This window comes from Crocodylus siamensis, chromosome 1 (genome assembly GCF_052110815.1).
Source record: "Crocodylus siamensis isolate JL-2025a chromosome 1, ASM5211081v1, whole genome shotgun sequence".
NCBI lineage: Eukaryota > Metazoa > Chordata > Crocodylia > Crocodylidae > Crocodylus > Crocodylus siamensis.
In genome coordinates, this window is record NC_143395.1 from 81,713,175 (window position 1) to 81,728,880 (window position 15,706).

The 15,706-nt window shown below is 48.0% G+C and overlaps 1 protein-coding gene across 1 annotated transcript in view; it reads left to right on the forward strand.

Moving 5' to 3' along the window:
* Positions 1–1,930: 1,930 nt before the first annotated feature.
* GRIK2 (glutamate ionotropic receptor kainate type subunit 2) overlaps positions 1,931–15,706 on the forward strand; it is a 669,798-nt gene continuing 656,022 nt past the window's right edge. Inside the window, exons 1-2 of the mRNA XM_090037234.1 lie at positions 1,931–2,066; positions 7,039–7,440. Coding sequence (XP_089893360.1) covers positions 7,326–7,440 — 115 coding nt within the window. The 5' untranslated portion in view covers positions 1,931–2,066; positions 7,039–7,325. The remainder of the gene's footprint in view (positions 2,067–7,038; positions 7,441–15,706) is intronic.

Here is a 15,706-nt window from a genome sequence, read left to right on the forward strand (position 1 = left end):
CTCCCCTTTACAAAGGCCTTGTTTGGGGGCAAGAGACTGGATACTAACAAACAATGAGAAATGATCATTAATAATAAACCAAAGTGGGCTGAGCCACCAAGTACAGGGACATCAAAATCTTATTCATTCTGCTAGTTTTCCCACCCCTGGCTAACTGGAACTAACGGGGACAGATATCTGCACTGCAGGGCCAAGGACAAGCATAGGTGAATTGGGTGGCTGCCCAGAGCCTGGACAGAAGCGGGGCCCAAAATGGTATATATATTTTTATTGTTATCATTATCTCTGGCGAAGCAGGGCTCAATATTAAAACTTTTCCCGGGGCCACCAGGAGTCTAGGTACAGTGCTGCTGTACTGCCTGGATTGTCTATCACTGTCCCTATCTCCTCCTGAGCCCAGCCACATTGGTTTTTCTCAGCTCCCTGACCCCAGAGGGCTTCTGGAAGATCCCTTCTGCTCAGCCCCAGCCTCTTAACCTCTTTCCTTCCCCTCCTGAAGTGAGCACAGGAGTTATGATCATTTTAAGGGGAGGGGCTCGTTCCAGGCCCAGGTTCCCCGGGATCCCAGGCGGAGGCAAGCAAAGCCCCTCACGAATTTGCTGCCGGCCTCTTGGAAGTCATGAAGCCACGTCCTGCGGGGGCCGATTAAGCTGCAAGTCACAGCAGCCGGAGCCCCAGCGCCGGCGAGGCAGCCGTTGCCTGCTCTCGGCCCCACAATGGCATCATTGACTATTTATTTACTCGGCACAACAAGGCTGCTGTTTGCTTCAGTACAGGAGCTTTTCAGCCAGCATAAAAAAAGAGAGAGAGAGAGAGAGAGAAACACCCCTAACACTTTGATGCAGTTTGAGACTCCCCCCCTCCCGCCCGCCCATCGCTGCTGAGGGGTTAAGCTTTTTTAAGCATCAGCCTGGGAGATGCGACCAGCCCCTGAAGGGAGGGAGCGCCTGCGCGGCCGGTGTGAGGGGGAGCAGAGAGCAGGGGCGGGCGCGAGCGGGGGTTCCCTCTCTCGGCTTGCCAGGCACCTCGGACGGGGGAGCGGGAGCCAGGAGAGCGGAGGGGAGGGGAGCCGGGATGCTGCAGGGCGGGGCGGGGCGGCGGGCCGAGGGGGCGATGGGGAGGCAGGCGGGGGCTCGGCCGTGCTGTGGGCGGCAGCGAGGGGCTGAGGACCAGGGAAGCGCTGCGAGGCCCGGCCCTGGGGACAGGTGCGGGGCAGGGCCGGGTCCTGCCCTCGCCTTCCTGCCCCTGCGACCTCTTTCAGCCTCTTCCCCGTGGTTTCCCCTGAGAAACGTCCCCCACCGCCCCCCCACACCCACTGCCCCCGTGTACCCCCCCACCCCAATGCACTTCACACACAACCCTACACCCCCACGTACCCCCCACACATCCCCAAGTACCCCCCACACCCCATGCACCCCTGCAAACACCTTTACACCCCCCATTCACCCCTCCGCACACCCCCAGGGCTGGATTAACCCTTTAGTGGGCCCCAGGCAAAGAACCTCGCGCGCCCCTACTTCGCACTGTGTACTTCTACATTTTTCTTTCTATACTTCTATAAAACAAGCACAACCGGGCTCCTTCTTCCCTTAGGGCCCTGGGCATGTGCCCAGTTTGCCTATGCCTTCATCCAGCCCGGCACACACCCACGCAGCAGCCCTCCCTCCGGCGCCCCCCGCCTCCTGCACTGTCCCGGGGCCCGGGACTGCGCCCAGGCTGCGGGGGGCGGCCCCCGGGTCCTGCCCGGCGCCGCAGGAGGAGGCAGGGAGGCCGCGGGAGAGGGGGGCTGGGAGCCCGGCAAGGGCGGCGCGCCCCGCCCGCGGCTCCCGGCTCCCGGCAGGCAGGGGGCGTGTCGCTCGGCTCAGCTCCGCTCCGCTCCGCTCGGCGGCCGCCGCCGCCGCCCCCTCCCCCACCCCCTCCTCCTCCCCCTCAGCCGCCGCCGCCGCCTGCTCCGGCACTCGCGCGCGGCGCCGGCTGCACCTCAGTCCCGCCGCGTGCCCCTGCCGCTCCGCTCCGCTCCTTGCCGGGCAGCGGCCAGCTCCGCGCTGCCCCCGCTCCTCTGCAAGGTAGGACGCGCTGCCCCGGCCGCCGGCCCCCGCCCCAGGTCCCGCACGCTGCCCCGAGCCGCGGGGAGCAGGGGGCAGGCATCGCTGCCCTCGCAGCGCCGCGGGGGAGCGGGGAAGGGGCCGGGACTTGTGGAGCTGGGTGGGCTCGGGCTGTGCCCCTGGATTTCTCCCTCTGCCTCCTCCACCTCCTCGCCCAGCCGCCTCCTGTGTCGGGCAACTCGCCTCCTCCACTTCCTGGAGCCCGTCCTGTCACCTGCGGTTGAGCAAAGTGGCGGAGAAAAGCCCCGCTGTTCCGGCAGCAAGTGGCCGGGGCTCCCCGCATGGTCGGGGCGGTGTTTCCCCTCCCTGCCGGCTCCTGTGTGCCCACGGTGGAAAGGAAGGCAGGCGCTGAAATCCTCCCCCACTCCCTCCCCTCTCACCCTCCTTTCCTCTCCTCTCATAAACTTCCCGGTTGATGGCATCAAGCAACATCTCTCCCCAGCCCCCGAAGTTGCTAGCTGGGTGGGTGGGTCGGGGAGGGGGGAGTGGATCTATGAGCCAAGTCGTAAATGTTTGCTTTCCCTGTTTCCAAACCTGCGAAGAAGTGCGTGCGTTGCCGTGAAGTCCGAAAGTGCCTGAGCAAGTAAATCTATCAGCGGTCGCAGCTCGTTAATTAGACTACGCGTCTTTCCAGCAGCTAAAAAATTAATTACCATCTTCAAATGTCATCCATCACGGGCGCAGCAGAAACTTGGTTGTAAATCTGGACTGGGCTAATAACAGGCAGAGGGGAACCGGTCGTTTTTATAGCTTGTGGGAGTGGAGCGCAAGTGGGCCGCAATGTGTTTTTAACTGATAATATCAACATTCACTTGAGCACTTTGGCAAACGTTTAAAGTGGGGAAGGACTGGGTTCCTGATTTGTCAGCAGAGCTGCAATGCTCCTGTCTCCAGATCGGGAGGGGTCGCTCAGGTGTTGCAGTGAGCACCAGATTGCAACAGCAGGAGGATCCTGGTGGCAGGCAACTCCGAGGCGTTTGCAAGGATTCGCCGGAAAAATGGCCAAGAACCAAAGCTTCAGGGACCATATGTCACATATAGGCCAGGCTTTAAATTTATCTCTCCCTTCTTTTCCCCCCGTTCATTCTTGGAAGAGGCAAATATCAGAAGTTAAGTGATGTGAGGCCCATGGTGCAAGTCATGTAGCCAGTTCGTAGATCTGTAGCTACGGCAGGAAAATCCAAAGCTTTTCCTCTTTTAAAAAAAGTGTCATGGTAAAAATATATGTCCCAGCAGGTGGCAGCTAACTGGAACTAGATTAACTTTTAGTATGATAACAGGACATGGAAATTTATGGGCTGAAGAAGAGAGTACCTGGTATAGGAATCGGAATCGTTAAATGTACTCTTAAAATGAATCCAAATCACCCTTTTTACATAATTTACGTTACATGCAGTGGACTCACACATTCACAGGCAATTACTAGACTTTTGCTGGCCAGTATTTTATGGCCTCAGGCTATTTCTGCTCCTTTTTTTAGTTCTAACAGTTTCACCTGTGTGTTCTGCTTTTGTATAACATATATTATATTACACAGTATAATTTATATATATTACCTGGTAGCTATATATATATATATATCGAGAGGGGGAGAGAGAGAGAGAGCACGCACGCGTGTGCTCAATATATCGCTACGAGACTGTTAGTGCGAAAGTGTAGAAAAAACCACAATGTTTGACAGAGAATTGAATATTCCTATTTCTGTGTCTGATAACTGGGATGAAGAGGCCAGAATCCCGCTAGCACCAGTATCCGATAGCCCTGCTCCTGAAAATAATTGAACATCAGGAATTACAAGCACTATAGAGGCTCTATAAGGTCCCTGCGCGAAACACTATTTTATTAGCTGCCTCAATCCTTCAAATGTGTAGAGTACTAGGAAGAAGCATATTAGGAGGTATCGCTCAGTTTTTATGCTAGATTATTTTAGAAAGGGAAAAAAGTTTTTTTTTTATTTTGGAAATGTGTTTTGTAAAGAGACAAGCGAAGCTGAGAACCTCTTAACAGAAGGGGATCTGAAGGTGGTGGAGTTTGAGTCTTCAACTAATTGCATGTATTATAAATGGTCTTCAGCTATCAAAGATAGGACTCACTAAATATTCAGATGCCTAAGAAAATGGGGACCTTTATCAGAGAGGAATGACTGATGCTGATGAAAGCATTTTTGGCTTGCCCCCCACCTTCCTTTGAGAGCGGGGGATAGACATTGTACCGTAGAATATTATGTTCTCCAAAGCGGTCCTATGTACTATCGTCAGTAAGGACACAGGCCAGACAATGTAGTAAGGAAAAGAGCCGCTGTCTTTAAAACAGTGGATACAATATTTTAATCCCCTTTCGGTAGTGAGAAGCTATTGGAGGGGAAAAATATGTTTTGACACCTAAAATGATACGTTGCTTCCGTACTACATCTCATCACCAGTGCTGCGCAGTGACTGAGCGGTGCTCTCCGTGGTGCTGAAAAAGTAACAGCTCTTTAGCTCTACTCCATTTCAGCACGACAGTTCCAGTCGCTGTCCGTGGTGGTTATTGCTTTCCAGGTCAGTAATAGACTGTCATTAAGAGTGAAAGGAAAATTAACTTGAGCATTATGCATGCGTACATGTTTTGGACGGTAGAATGCTGGGTATTTAACGATCAAAAGCATTGCTGATAGATTGTTTTCAGTTATTGTAGAGGAGCCTTGGTGTGCTGGGAGTTTTGTTCGTCTTTTACTGAGAGCTGGATAGTTCCTGGGTAATTTAGAATATCAATGTGAATAATAAATGGTTAAAATAGTCAGATTACCCCAAGATATACGTTTATTTTTATCTATTGTTAAATGTGCTAACGTGAACAATGGATTTTAACAATTCACAAACTTACTCTAAAAATCAGGCGACCCAGAGTGCTACGCTCTGAGCATTCATAACCGAACGTGTATGTAGTTAAGGATATCTGATCTGTTGACAAATTAAAAATGCTCGTAGTTATAACGGAGGTCAGCTCTGTTTCCCTTTGGACTAAGATAAAATATGAAAAAGTAGAACAGAATGGATAAAACACCACATACAAAGAAAGAACATCTCAGACTGTACATTTTCCTAGGAGATATTCTAAGTGTGAACTGAAGGAGTCGCTAGATATCCTTGATACTAACACTAGGTGTTCTTTTAAAGTGCTCCAATAGTCAAATCATTTGATTGAATTGCCTGCTAGACTGCAGAACTAGCCATTCAAGATACTTATTTTTGACACTGCAGTTATGCCTCCATCTTAAAGAAAAAATCAATGGCGTTTAATAATCCCATCGCAGAATATAAATTTCTCTTCATCAGCCTTTTACCATATCTTAAGTAAATACAGTCAGGAGAAAAAAAATCAGTCAGCCCTAACCTTAGAAAGTTACTGTGAATTGCTAAGACTTTAAGGGGAAAGTATCACTAAGATTATAGATAATAAATCCAATTGTAATATAATTTAGCCTGCATGTCCACGCTCTGTGTATATTTCTTACGAATTAACCATAACTCACATCTCTATTGCTACACTTCTGTAGTATGTTTCTTCCGGCTGGTATCATTTAATATCTGTAAAACCAAGTTTGTGTTGTTTTCGTTTATGGAAAAATTCTCTCACTGATAGGTTTTTTTTTCCAGCAATCAAGAAATTATGCATAACCAGGAAGAATATAGATTAATCTGCATTCATTTTCCTTGTGGGGTCCTGGGGATTATCTTTTAATATGAGTAATGAAACTCAAATAGCTCCAGGAAAAAGCTTTACTCTCCGGTTGGTCCAAAAGGGACGGAGACTTTTTACATTGTGTTTTCATGAATGCACAAACATGCAAATACTCGATTAAAAATACCTTGATGGCTTTTTCAAGCAAAATCTGAACTATTCCAAAGAGTGCTTACACCTTAATTTAGTGAAAAGAAAAAAGTACATTGTTGCAGTTTTGGATAAAAACTGTATGCACCAGCCGCAAATTGGCAAATGCTATTGCTCTTAGTAAAGATAGTAACGTAAGTAAATGTGCTTAGGTTACAGTTCCATAGTAACCATAGGTCTCAATGCAAGTGACGATAGGAACACTATCAGAATACCACACTGTATGGAGAGCTGAGTGTAAAAGAGAGAGAATCAGAATATAAACACATGCAAATCCACACATCATTCTGCCTTTCAAACAGTGTTGTAATTTCAAGTAAGTTGAGCGACATGAAAATGAAGGTCTGTCAATTCCACACCAGTAGATCTTTTTTTTTAAAGCACTACAATTTCCGCTTTACTTTGAAGCTGGATGTTCAGTCGGTCCGGTGCAACTTGCTAAAGACAGCCAGTGTGTTTACTACCGTGTCTACCTAAATGCATGCCTCAGGTGCACAAGTAAGAGAAAGTGAGTGGAAATATCGGGACTTTCTAAATCCAGATCACAGTCTGATCCCCTACATGACTTATTGTCAGCCTTTGCAACACGTCCTCTTCCACAACTCCAAGGCTAAGTGATTTCGACCCAGCTAGTCAGCTATTAAAATTCATGAATTGATTTTTTGGAGAACCGCACCCCCTGTCCAAAGCTGACTCTTTGTAGGGAAATACCGGTAGCTATTGTTGAAACCAAATGAAAAAAAAATAGAAATAATAATTTTAGGCACGTAAATAGACCCGAGTTGGTTTTTCAACAACGCTAGGCGATCAGATCGGTTGCATAATAGAAACAGGGAAGGCTGTCTGGCAGGCAGCCTTAAGAAGAGAAGAGCTATCTCAATTTCTCTCACTTAATCTTGGCTTCACGTCAGAAGCTGTGCAGCAGTGCAGTAGAATGGGAGCACAGCAAAAGCTTCGCCAGTAAAACGCCTGGTGCTCATTGACTCTCGCTATGTGGCGATACCTCAGCGATTTCTCAAGCTGGATTACCTATTGATTTTCCTTCTTTCTTGCCTCCCAGGTTCACCCGGCTGGACATTGTGTGTGTTTGGATTTCTCAAGGATTCTCCCCCGACTAACATGGATGTCCCACCATTCCTTGCAGTTGAAGGTTGCTCCTTGGCGCAGTGAATGAAGAACATGCAGGGATTGCTAATGGGTTTGGGAAGCGTAGACTCTCTCCTCTCTCTGTGACCATGCCGTGATCGTGTCTGAGGGCCATCAGTTTACGTTTCCTCATTCTTACCCTACCGGGGAGCCTGACGCTTAGAAGGGGGAAGTAAGGCAGCGCGTGTGCATAGAAACACCATGAAGATTTTTTTCCCGATTCTAACTAATCCAGTCTTCAGATGCACCATTAGACTCCTTCTTTGCTTACTGTGGATTGGATATTCTCAAGGAACCACACATGTATTAAGATTCGGTAAGATTTCCCGACACTTTTGCATGGTCCTGAATATTGTATTCGCGTGATTGTGTCAGAGGGAGGGTTGCTGGGGAAGAGCTGGGAGCTGCTGCTGCTGGAGTCAGGCGCCGAAGTCTTTCTGTATTTTGCATCCGGATGGCTGAAGCAGCGTGTTTTTGTGTCGAGGCAGTTTGCTGTATCATGATGATGAGGAGGAGGAGGGGGATAATAATGGGGACAATGACCGGCAAGCGAGCGTGTTTGCCGAGGGTTCTGCAGAGTGATCAGAGCTTGCTGGCTCCCTCCTACGGTGCCTGTTTGTTTCCATAGCAGTGGAAAACGCGGCTAAAATAGCTGTTGATTAGTTAAGATCCGACAACTAGTTGTTAAGTTTCGCTCGCCTTCTGCCCCCCCCGGCCCTCCGAGGCTGAGTGTCGGAGCGGATCCAACCTTGTCCAAGGGACCTTTAGTTCTGATTTCCTTGAAACGTCTTTAGTGGCACTTTTCCTGGTGCTTGGGCTGTGATGGAACAGATGCTTTGTAAACTGTTAGCTGAATGCAAAGGAGTCACCGCGGAAGGACTCTTGACACACACACAAACGCGCTGCTAAGCGGGAATGGATCATTATTATTCCCCCCCCCCAAGACAAAAAGAGCCAGGGACAGCCACAGGCGGGGCCGGGCACATTTCAAGGGAAAACATATTGGTCGCCCAGCTCAAAGAGCTTCCCTTCCCCCTCCTGTATCTTTTGGAAACTAGCCTTAAAAACTGAGAGTGAAACTTCTGTGAGAAAGCATCCCGGCTAGAGAGTTGCTGAAGACAACTCTTCACGGACCAGGCTGTTCCTTGTCACTGGAGCAGACCTGGGTATGAAAAGTTCTTGCAAGTGGGTGAGAGCCACAGTGGTGGGACTAGGGACAGGGCACAGATCCGGCAGCCGAATAGCTAAAGTGCTCTGGGGTGGGTGTGCACAGACAGTGCACACACGGGAAAAGTTGTTCTGCCAAAGAAGCGGCCCCCTCTGTGCCAGCCCGCGAGGTGTACAGAAGGAGTTGCTGTCCTTTCCCATGCCTATAGTGCGCTCCCTATTGCAGCATTGTAATGGTACTCGCCACTGAAAGCTCCCTTTTGCCTGGGAAAAGGTTGAATGTCTTGCTCTTTCTTTGTTTAAATCACGTTTAGGAGGGTGTGTGTGGTGGTGGTGGGGTGTGTGTGTGGGGGCGGGGGGCGATTAAAGTCCCCGGGTTGTTATTGATCTCGCGTGCTGAATTCCTAGTAGCACTTTCTTCTGCTTCCATCTGGTCTAAAGGTGGTGCTTAAAGCACGTTGCTCTTAGCAACCATCTTCAGGAACGCTTGTTTCTTTGGACACGGCTAAACGGGTCCATATATCATTGCGGAGTTTATTTTGCATTGAAGCCGCTCCGTAGGCGTTGCTGCGAGATGAGTGCCAGCGCTGAAGGTAATCTGGCGCGGTCCAGCTGTGCCTGTGCGACAGGTTCCTAGCTGTTGCTGTGCGGGGGGATCTTTCCAGCTCGCATGGCTTTCAGGGGCAGCTATGGAAACACGCTCTCCCACCCCCACCTCCGGTAGGAGATAAGCTGTCCGCCTTGCTCTTCGCCTCCTCGCTGCAATGCTCACTAGGATGTCACCGATCAAGCCACTATTTGAAGATGAGGAAAACAATAATCTGGAGCTCACAGCAGAAGGAGGGAGCCTCTCCCCCGAAGGGCTGTCACTCGGCCGTGCAGAATGGATTTTTCTCGCCTAACTTCCTTCCCTAAACTCTCTCCTGGACATAGTCGGCTTAGGGCTTTCACTCTGCTTGCCATTCATGGCCGTGTGTAGTAGCAAACTAGAAACCCGCTTCATGCTTTTTCCTTGCTTAAAAAAAATACCCCTCCATCTCCACCTCTGCCCTTGCGACACCAAAGTTGCTTCTTTTACGTGGACTCCCAGCAGTAAGGGGGAAGAGGGCTCCCTGTCTTGCCCTCCCGGCCTGTTGCACGTGCCTGCCATTGGTACAGACCTTGGTTTTCACCCTAGTTCAGGGATAGACCTTTGTGGAGAAGTTCAGCTCCTTTCCAACAGGATTAGATCGCCTGGGAGGGAAGGGGTGTGGGGGGGAAAGGGATGACAATTCTGTGAAAGGAGATGGCTAAATTATTTTAAGGGACAATAGCAGATCCCAGCAGGCTGCCTGCTACTCCAAGCTGTCCCTGCTCCCTTGCAGGAGACAAGGCAGTGTCTGAGGAGATCCCCTTCGGAAGGCAGCTCCCTCTCTTCCTTCTCAGTCGGCAGCGCTATGGCAACAGGGGAGAGCTTGTAGCTGCCAGAGCTCCAGCCCCCTCCTCTCCCTGTGCAAATTAACCACATTGGGCTCGCATTGTCCTTCCCACGGCTCCTGTCACTGTTGGGACTAGTCACTAGTCCTGTCAGCCTCCCTCCCCGTTTCAAGCTACCTTTTAACAAGGGCACTGGAAAGCCGAACGCCTGTGTGACTTGTCACAGGCCGAGACTTATTTTTTTTTCTACCAGCGCCGGGGATCAAAAAGAATAATTAACTCTCTGGCGGCATTACATCAACCTGCCCTCACCTCCCTCGTCCAGCTGCACAGCACCGTGTTTGCCTGCATTCCTAGCAGCTACTTTGGCCCCCGCCTAGCAAGGCCAGGTGGAAAGGATCGTGCTCTCTGGGAGCCAAAGAGCCAGCCCAGTTCTTATTTCAGAGCAGCTGCCCAGGGATAAGCCCCAGGCTTGCACCTGCGATGTTCAGGCTTTGCTGCAGAGAGTGAAGGAAGGCGCAGCCCTTGCTGCTGGGGCTGGTGAAACCTGGGGCTAGACTTAGAGATCGAGGCCAGAATAGCCTTTCTTAATGTATCCCCATGGTGTCGAGTCGGACAGAAGCTCAGGCCTTCTCTTCCCTTGCTACACGCAAGCAGAAATACGAGATCATAGGTAGGACCCTTCCGTTGTCATGGTCTGTTAAATTCACAGCAGAAGCCGGCCCTGATCACTTCCAAGCGGGCCAGCCAGGCGAAACACGCGCTGGCGTCTATGTACAGAGGGTTGCGCTGCTGCTCAAGCCCTAAGGTCCCAACCCCCATCCCCAGGGGCCTCGCAAGGCAGTTAAGCACTTGCCGATCTGTGCGTAGCCGCATGGCTGGGGTCGGGGCGCAGGGCGGTGCCGCGCCCCAGCCCGCAGCCTTTCAGGACCACGATCAGCGCCGGCTGGGGCCGTCTTCAGACGGGGCGTCCTCATGGCTGGCAGCGAGGAGAGACGGGGAATAAATGAGTCCTCTCCCCCGCTGTTTCCCTGCTTCTGCGGGTCCCCTGGTCAAAGCTTCAGCAGCTGGCGCTCAGCTGCTCAAACAGGGACTAGGAGACCAGGCCGGCAGGCTGCGGCGGTATCCAGCTCTTGCTGCCCGCCACAGCCAGCTCAGTTTCATCAGACTTTGTCCGGGTGTGCCCGAGCCAAGCCAATGCCTCTCTCTGTCCAGGAGGTAGGGACAGAAATGTCAACCCCCCGACTTCAATACCGACCGTTGCAAGCCTCTTATTTTAGACCGGGGCGGCCAACCTGCGGGTCTGGAGCCACAAGCGGCTCTTCAGAAGTTAATATGCGTGTCCTTGAATTTTTGCACAAGGACACGGTGGCCAGCTTCCAAATGTCTCCTTGAATCTTTGCACAAGGACACGGTGACCAGCTGTGGAAATGTGGAAGCTGGTTACCGTGTCCTTGTGCAAAGATTCAAGGAGACGCATATTCACTTCTGAGGAGCTGCATGTGGCTCTGGAGCCGCAGGTTGGCCACCCCCGTTTTAGGCGATTGCCTGTTTGGAGCCGTTTAAAACTCGTTGGATACACTCCCTTCAGGCCCCCTCTGCATACCAGCAAGAAGCTGGGGCCAGATCCAATCGCTGGTGCCCTGGCACGGCCTTGATGCCACTGAGACAAATGCTTGGAGCCACATCAGCTGGGTTGGGTTGTCAAGACCAATGTTTGTCAACGTACATCTCCCCTTAACCACTGATTCTCTGCGGGAGCATATTCAAGCTCTGAAGCAGGACTAGTCCCCCGACCTGGCACCGGTGGATTCTCTCTCCTATGCCTGGTGTAACTGCCTCGTCCTCGTTTTTTATCATGTATAAGCATACCCGGGGGAAAATGAAACCACAACACTTCTTATGCCAAAGGGAGTGCAGTGGGCATACACATCTCGGCTCCACATGGCAGTGGTTATGAGCTTCTCTTGTTTAGGTAGTGCTGATGTTTTCAATCATAGGAGCTGATTCCGAGCTCATGGGATGAGTACCCTTAAGAGTTTTTCCTCTTCTTAGGGGAACTGAAGAGATATTTCCCTTTTAGATAGGTGAAGAGGAGTGCCCATCTCTGATCCTAAGAACTGGTGTCTTGAGAGCTAGGATTTCAGGTTAAACCTGAGGCAACTTCAGGAAAAATACCGATCGATCCTCATGATCAGCCCCTGCAGGTTTCTGGAAGGAGCTCCGACTCGTATTGCCCTTCATCAAACTTAGCCAAGAGTTTTCAGGAAACAGGACCGAACACCTAGTCTTGTCTTGTTTCCTAAGCGCCAGGGACACCCGGCTACATTGCCTGGCTTTTTTCTGAGGCCTCGAGAAGCGGGAATTACTGCTCAGCAGAGGCTTCTTCAGTGAAGACTTGGCATCTAGGCTCCCTCTCAAATATTGCACCGAACTGAGCCAAACGAGTCCCTTTCCACAGAAACTTTCACTACGCGGGGGAATGAGTCAAGTAAATGGCTGGGGCTTGGAATTGGCTTCTCATGCCATTGCCCGTGGGCATCTATCGCAGCAGTGGAAGCCAGAAGATCAGTTTGCCAGAGCATTATTATTAAACAGCAAAGGCATCGAGCAGCCGTGAGAGCTGATGGTTTCATGAAGTTTACAGGCTCCTCCAGTTGCATAAGCTTTACCTCTCGGTCAATAATGGAAGGCTTGAGTAGACCCCACCTGCTTCAGACAGCTCGAGTGGGACATCTTTTCCTTTGAGCTCTCTCTTTCTTGGGAATGACTCTCCTTTGCTGTTGAAGTCCCCAAGTCTGAAGTAAGACTACGATGTTGAGGGGAAGGAGCTATGTAGTGCCTAGCTCTCTCCACTGTCTATGCTTGAGGGGGTCTGCTTGGGTGGGAAGGACTGGGCTGTGGTGGGGGCTGGGCAAGGGAGAGGATACTTCCCTTCATTGCAGGGGACCAGTGAAATCTGGAGGAGGACTGCCTTGGATTTAGCAACGCTCCAGGTTCAGGAGTGGGGAAGTGCTTTGTTTAGATTCAATGGATCTGGCAAGGAGCCTCCAATGTGTATTAACGTCCCCAGCCCGCTCTCTTCACAATCAGACTTAAAACCAAGAGCAATCAAAATCTTTGGAGGAAGGGTAAGGTCAAGAGCCTCGGGAAGGCAGGTAGGAGGTGAGAAGCATTGTTATTGACTGGTCCAGATTAAACAGCACAGAGGAAGATTTCAATTTGATAACGTCACAGCCCTTCCTGTTTTTCTTTACTGCTTCTGCTGACAATTTTGTAAGGTAATTAAATTGGCTGATTGAAGTCACAGTGGTCATGGGGCGATAAAGACCATTTGGATTTAATGGAATTTAAAAACAACAGTGCACTGCACACAACTCTTACAGAACAAGAATTTTAATGACTCATTCAGGGTGCTGACTAAATACAACGTCCTGAGCAAGTTTAATTGAAAGGGCAAAGCAGATTAGCTGTATACAGTCTTTATTGCCGGAGATAGGGGAATTAAAATTATCTTGTTAAAAGACTCATTATTACATTATCAAGATTTAATGTAGGTTAAGTAAGTTCCGTTCTATGTAGGGCTTTCGGAATATCCCCGGATCCCTAAACCCCACTGCTTGGAACTAAGGAGAGTTATGGAAAGATTTGCACACAACTATCTTATGAATGGAGTGATTAGATATACAGCTCACTTTTTGGTGACTGTTACTGAGTCTCTGGATGTCATGGAAAGTTCAGGTCATGCTTTCAATGTAAATGTGGTTGATGAGTGAAATGGGTTCTGGTGTTGGAGATAAGGGACCGGAAAAAAAGAGATTGACTTGCATATTCTAAAAATGAGTTCTCCTACAAAGGAGAACTCCCTCCCCCACACATACACAATACCAGACAAAGACTTGCAGTTATTTGCAATGACAACAAAGTATTTGTTAGTTTCTTGATGTGTATCTTGTTTGTTTCTTGGGTTTAATCTCCCGCTCCTTAATCTCTTGCACCGAAACTATTATTAGCAGTTCTGTCAATAATGCAGAAGAAAAGCTAGAAAGTCCCTTATTTCCATACTTTCCAATTTGCAAGGCAAATTAATGTTGCCTGAATAAGCTTATTATAGATGTTGTGCTGTAATGTATGTTGGAAGATTAAATTAAACAATATCACAACATAATATTATACAGCCACATTTGAATGAAAACCTTGAGAATCAGAAGCCAGTATAAAAGCAATATGTCTGCACAATCTTATTTTTTATCTCACTAGTTATTTTGGGGCCCTTTGTACTATAACGACATGTAGTAATGTTAGTATTAATAATAGACTTCGGTTTATGTATTACCTCCAACTTCAGAAGATCTAAGGAATTTTTTGACCATTATTAAATTACAATACACATAGTGATCACTTTGACTTTCACTGGGAAATCCCAGTGTGGGAAACCCCAGATAATATTTGAATAGAATATAAAAGCACCAAGTAGTAGCCTAGAGCTATTGACATGAATAAATACCTCAATGAATTATGTCTATGGGGAGATTTTATTTAGGCATGAACTGGAATATACATATTTGTATCTGACCAAAATATCAAGGGTATCTTGGAAAAATTCTGTGAATGTTAAAATTGTCAGGGCTTCACTTTTCCCATGTCATTCAACTAAAACATACTTTAATCAAAATTTGCAAGTGAATTAAGTAATTTTGGGTTAAGGGTTACTTAAGGCTTGCTCTAGAGTATTCTTGAGTATTCCTTCTAGGCCTGCTATTGAAATGGAGTACAGTACATCTTAGTACTTCTTAGCTCTTCAGTGTAGATGCCTGGGAGTGCTTCCTGATCAATATGTTCCAAATCAACCACATCTGTTTGCAAAAGACATTTCTAGATGGCTCCAGATATTTTAATTACAGATATTTCTTTCTAGTCTGGGTGAACACAGATGCATTTTCCACTGCATGTATAAGAGTTATAATTGGATGCCTATTACAATCTGGATGCTAAAACTTTATATTATGATCCTACTAGAGGAATAAAATAGTATTGATTTACGTGTTGATAAAATAATCCTAAAGAATTACAAAGCAAAAATGTGACCCCACTCTTATAGATAGCAAGAAAAAGCTGAAAGTTTTCTCCTCCCCCACCTTCACTTCACCCACATGCACAAGGTCTTGGTCTTCCTAACTTTCATGGAAAATTACAGGAATGATGGGAAAGCTAGTCAGCATATGAATGGAAAATGTGAAATCAGACTGAGAGAATGTGAGGTGTCTCACTCCACCCCATGTTGTTTAAAGTTAATTTAAAAACATTTTACACACATTCCCAGAGAAAAAAGAGCATTTTAAATAAAAAAGATGGACAACCTTGTCCTTGAATTAAAGGTTGATAAAGTTGAAGCTAAAAACTCCAATAGTTCTCTAGCAAAACAAACAGTGGAACAGCCAATGGTAGGAGGGTTTATAAGTGGTAAAAAATGACATCTGGTTGGGTTCTTGTTAAGTTCTTTATACTGACAAAAATTAATATTTATTCCCTTTTAATGTAAAAATATTCCACGCATGATATGCACATTAGAATGAGACTAATTTACTGGATTTGTGATTGCTGGACATGGGCTTGACTCAATCCTTTATAAATATGTGTTTACCTTCTGAGGGTAGTAGAGTTAAGGGTGTTGAGAAGCAGTTCTGCAAGTGAATTGTCTATACTCATCCAAATGCTTCTACAAATGAGAAAAGGATACGTGGGCAGTAATCTTGCTTTTTTTTCAAGGAAATATTTCCAGAAAATATTGTGCTGTTCTTAATATAAAAACTATTGTTTCTTTAAAACTGTCTTTATCATAGACTGGCTGCTGGTGAATTCAAAATACTGTTATTAAGATGTTCATTCATGTGTGTATATATACTCTAATAGATAATAACCCAAATAAATTTATTAAGGATATATTTTATAATTGAACTTGCCATCCATTTGGGAATTTCTTTGTGCTGTAGATGAAA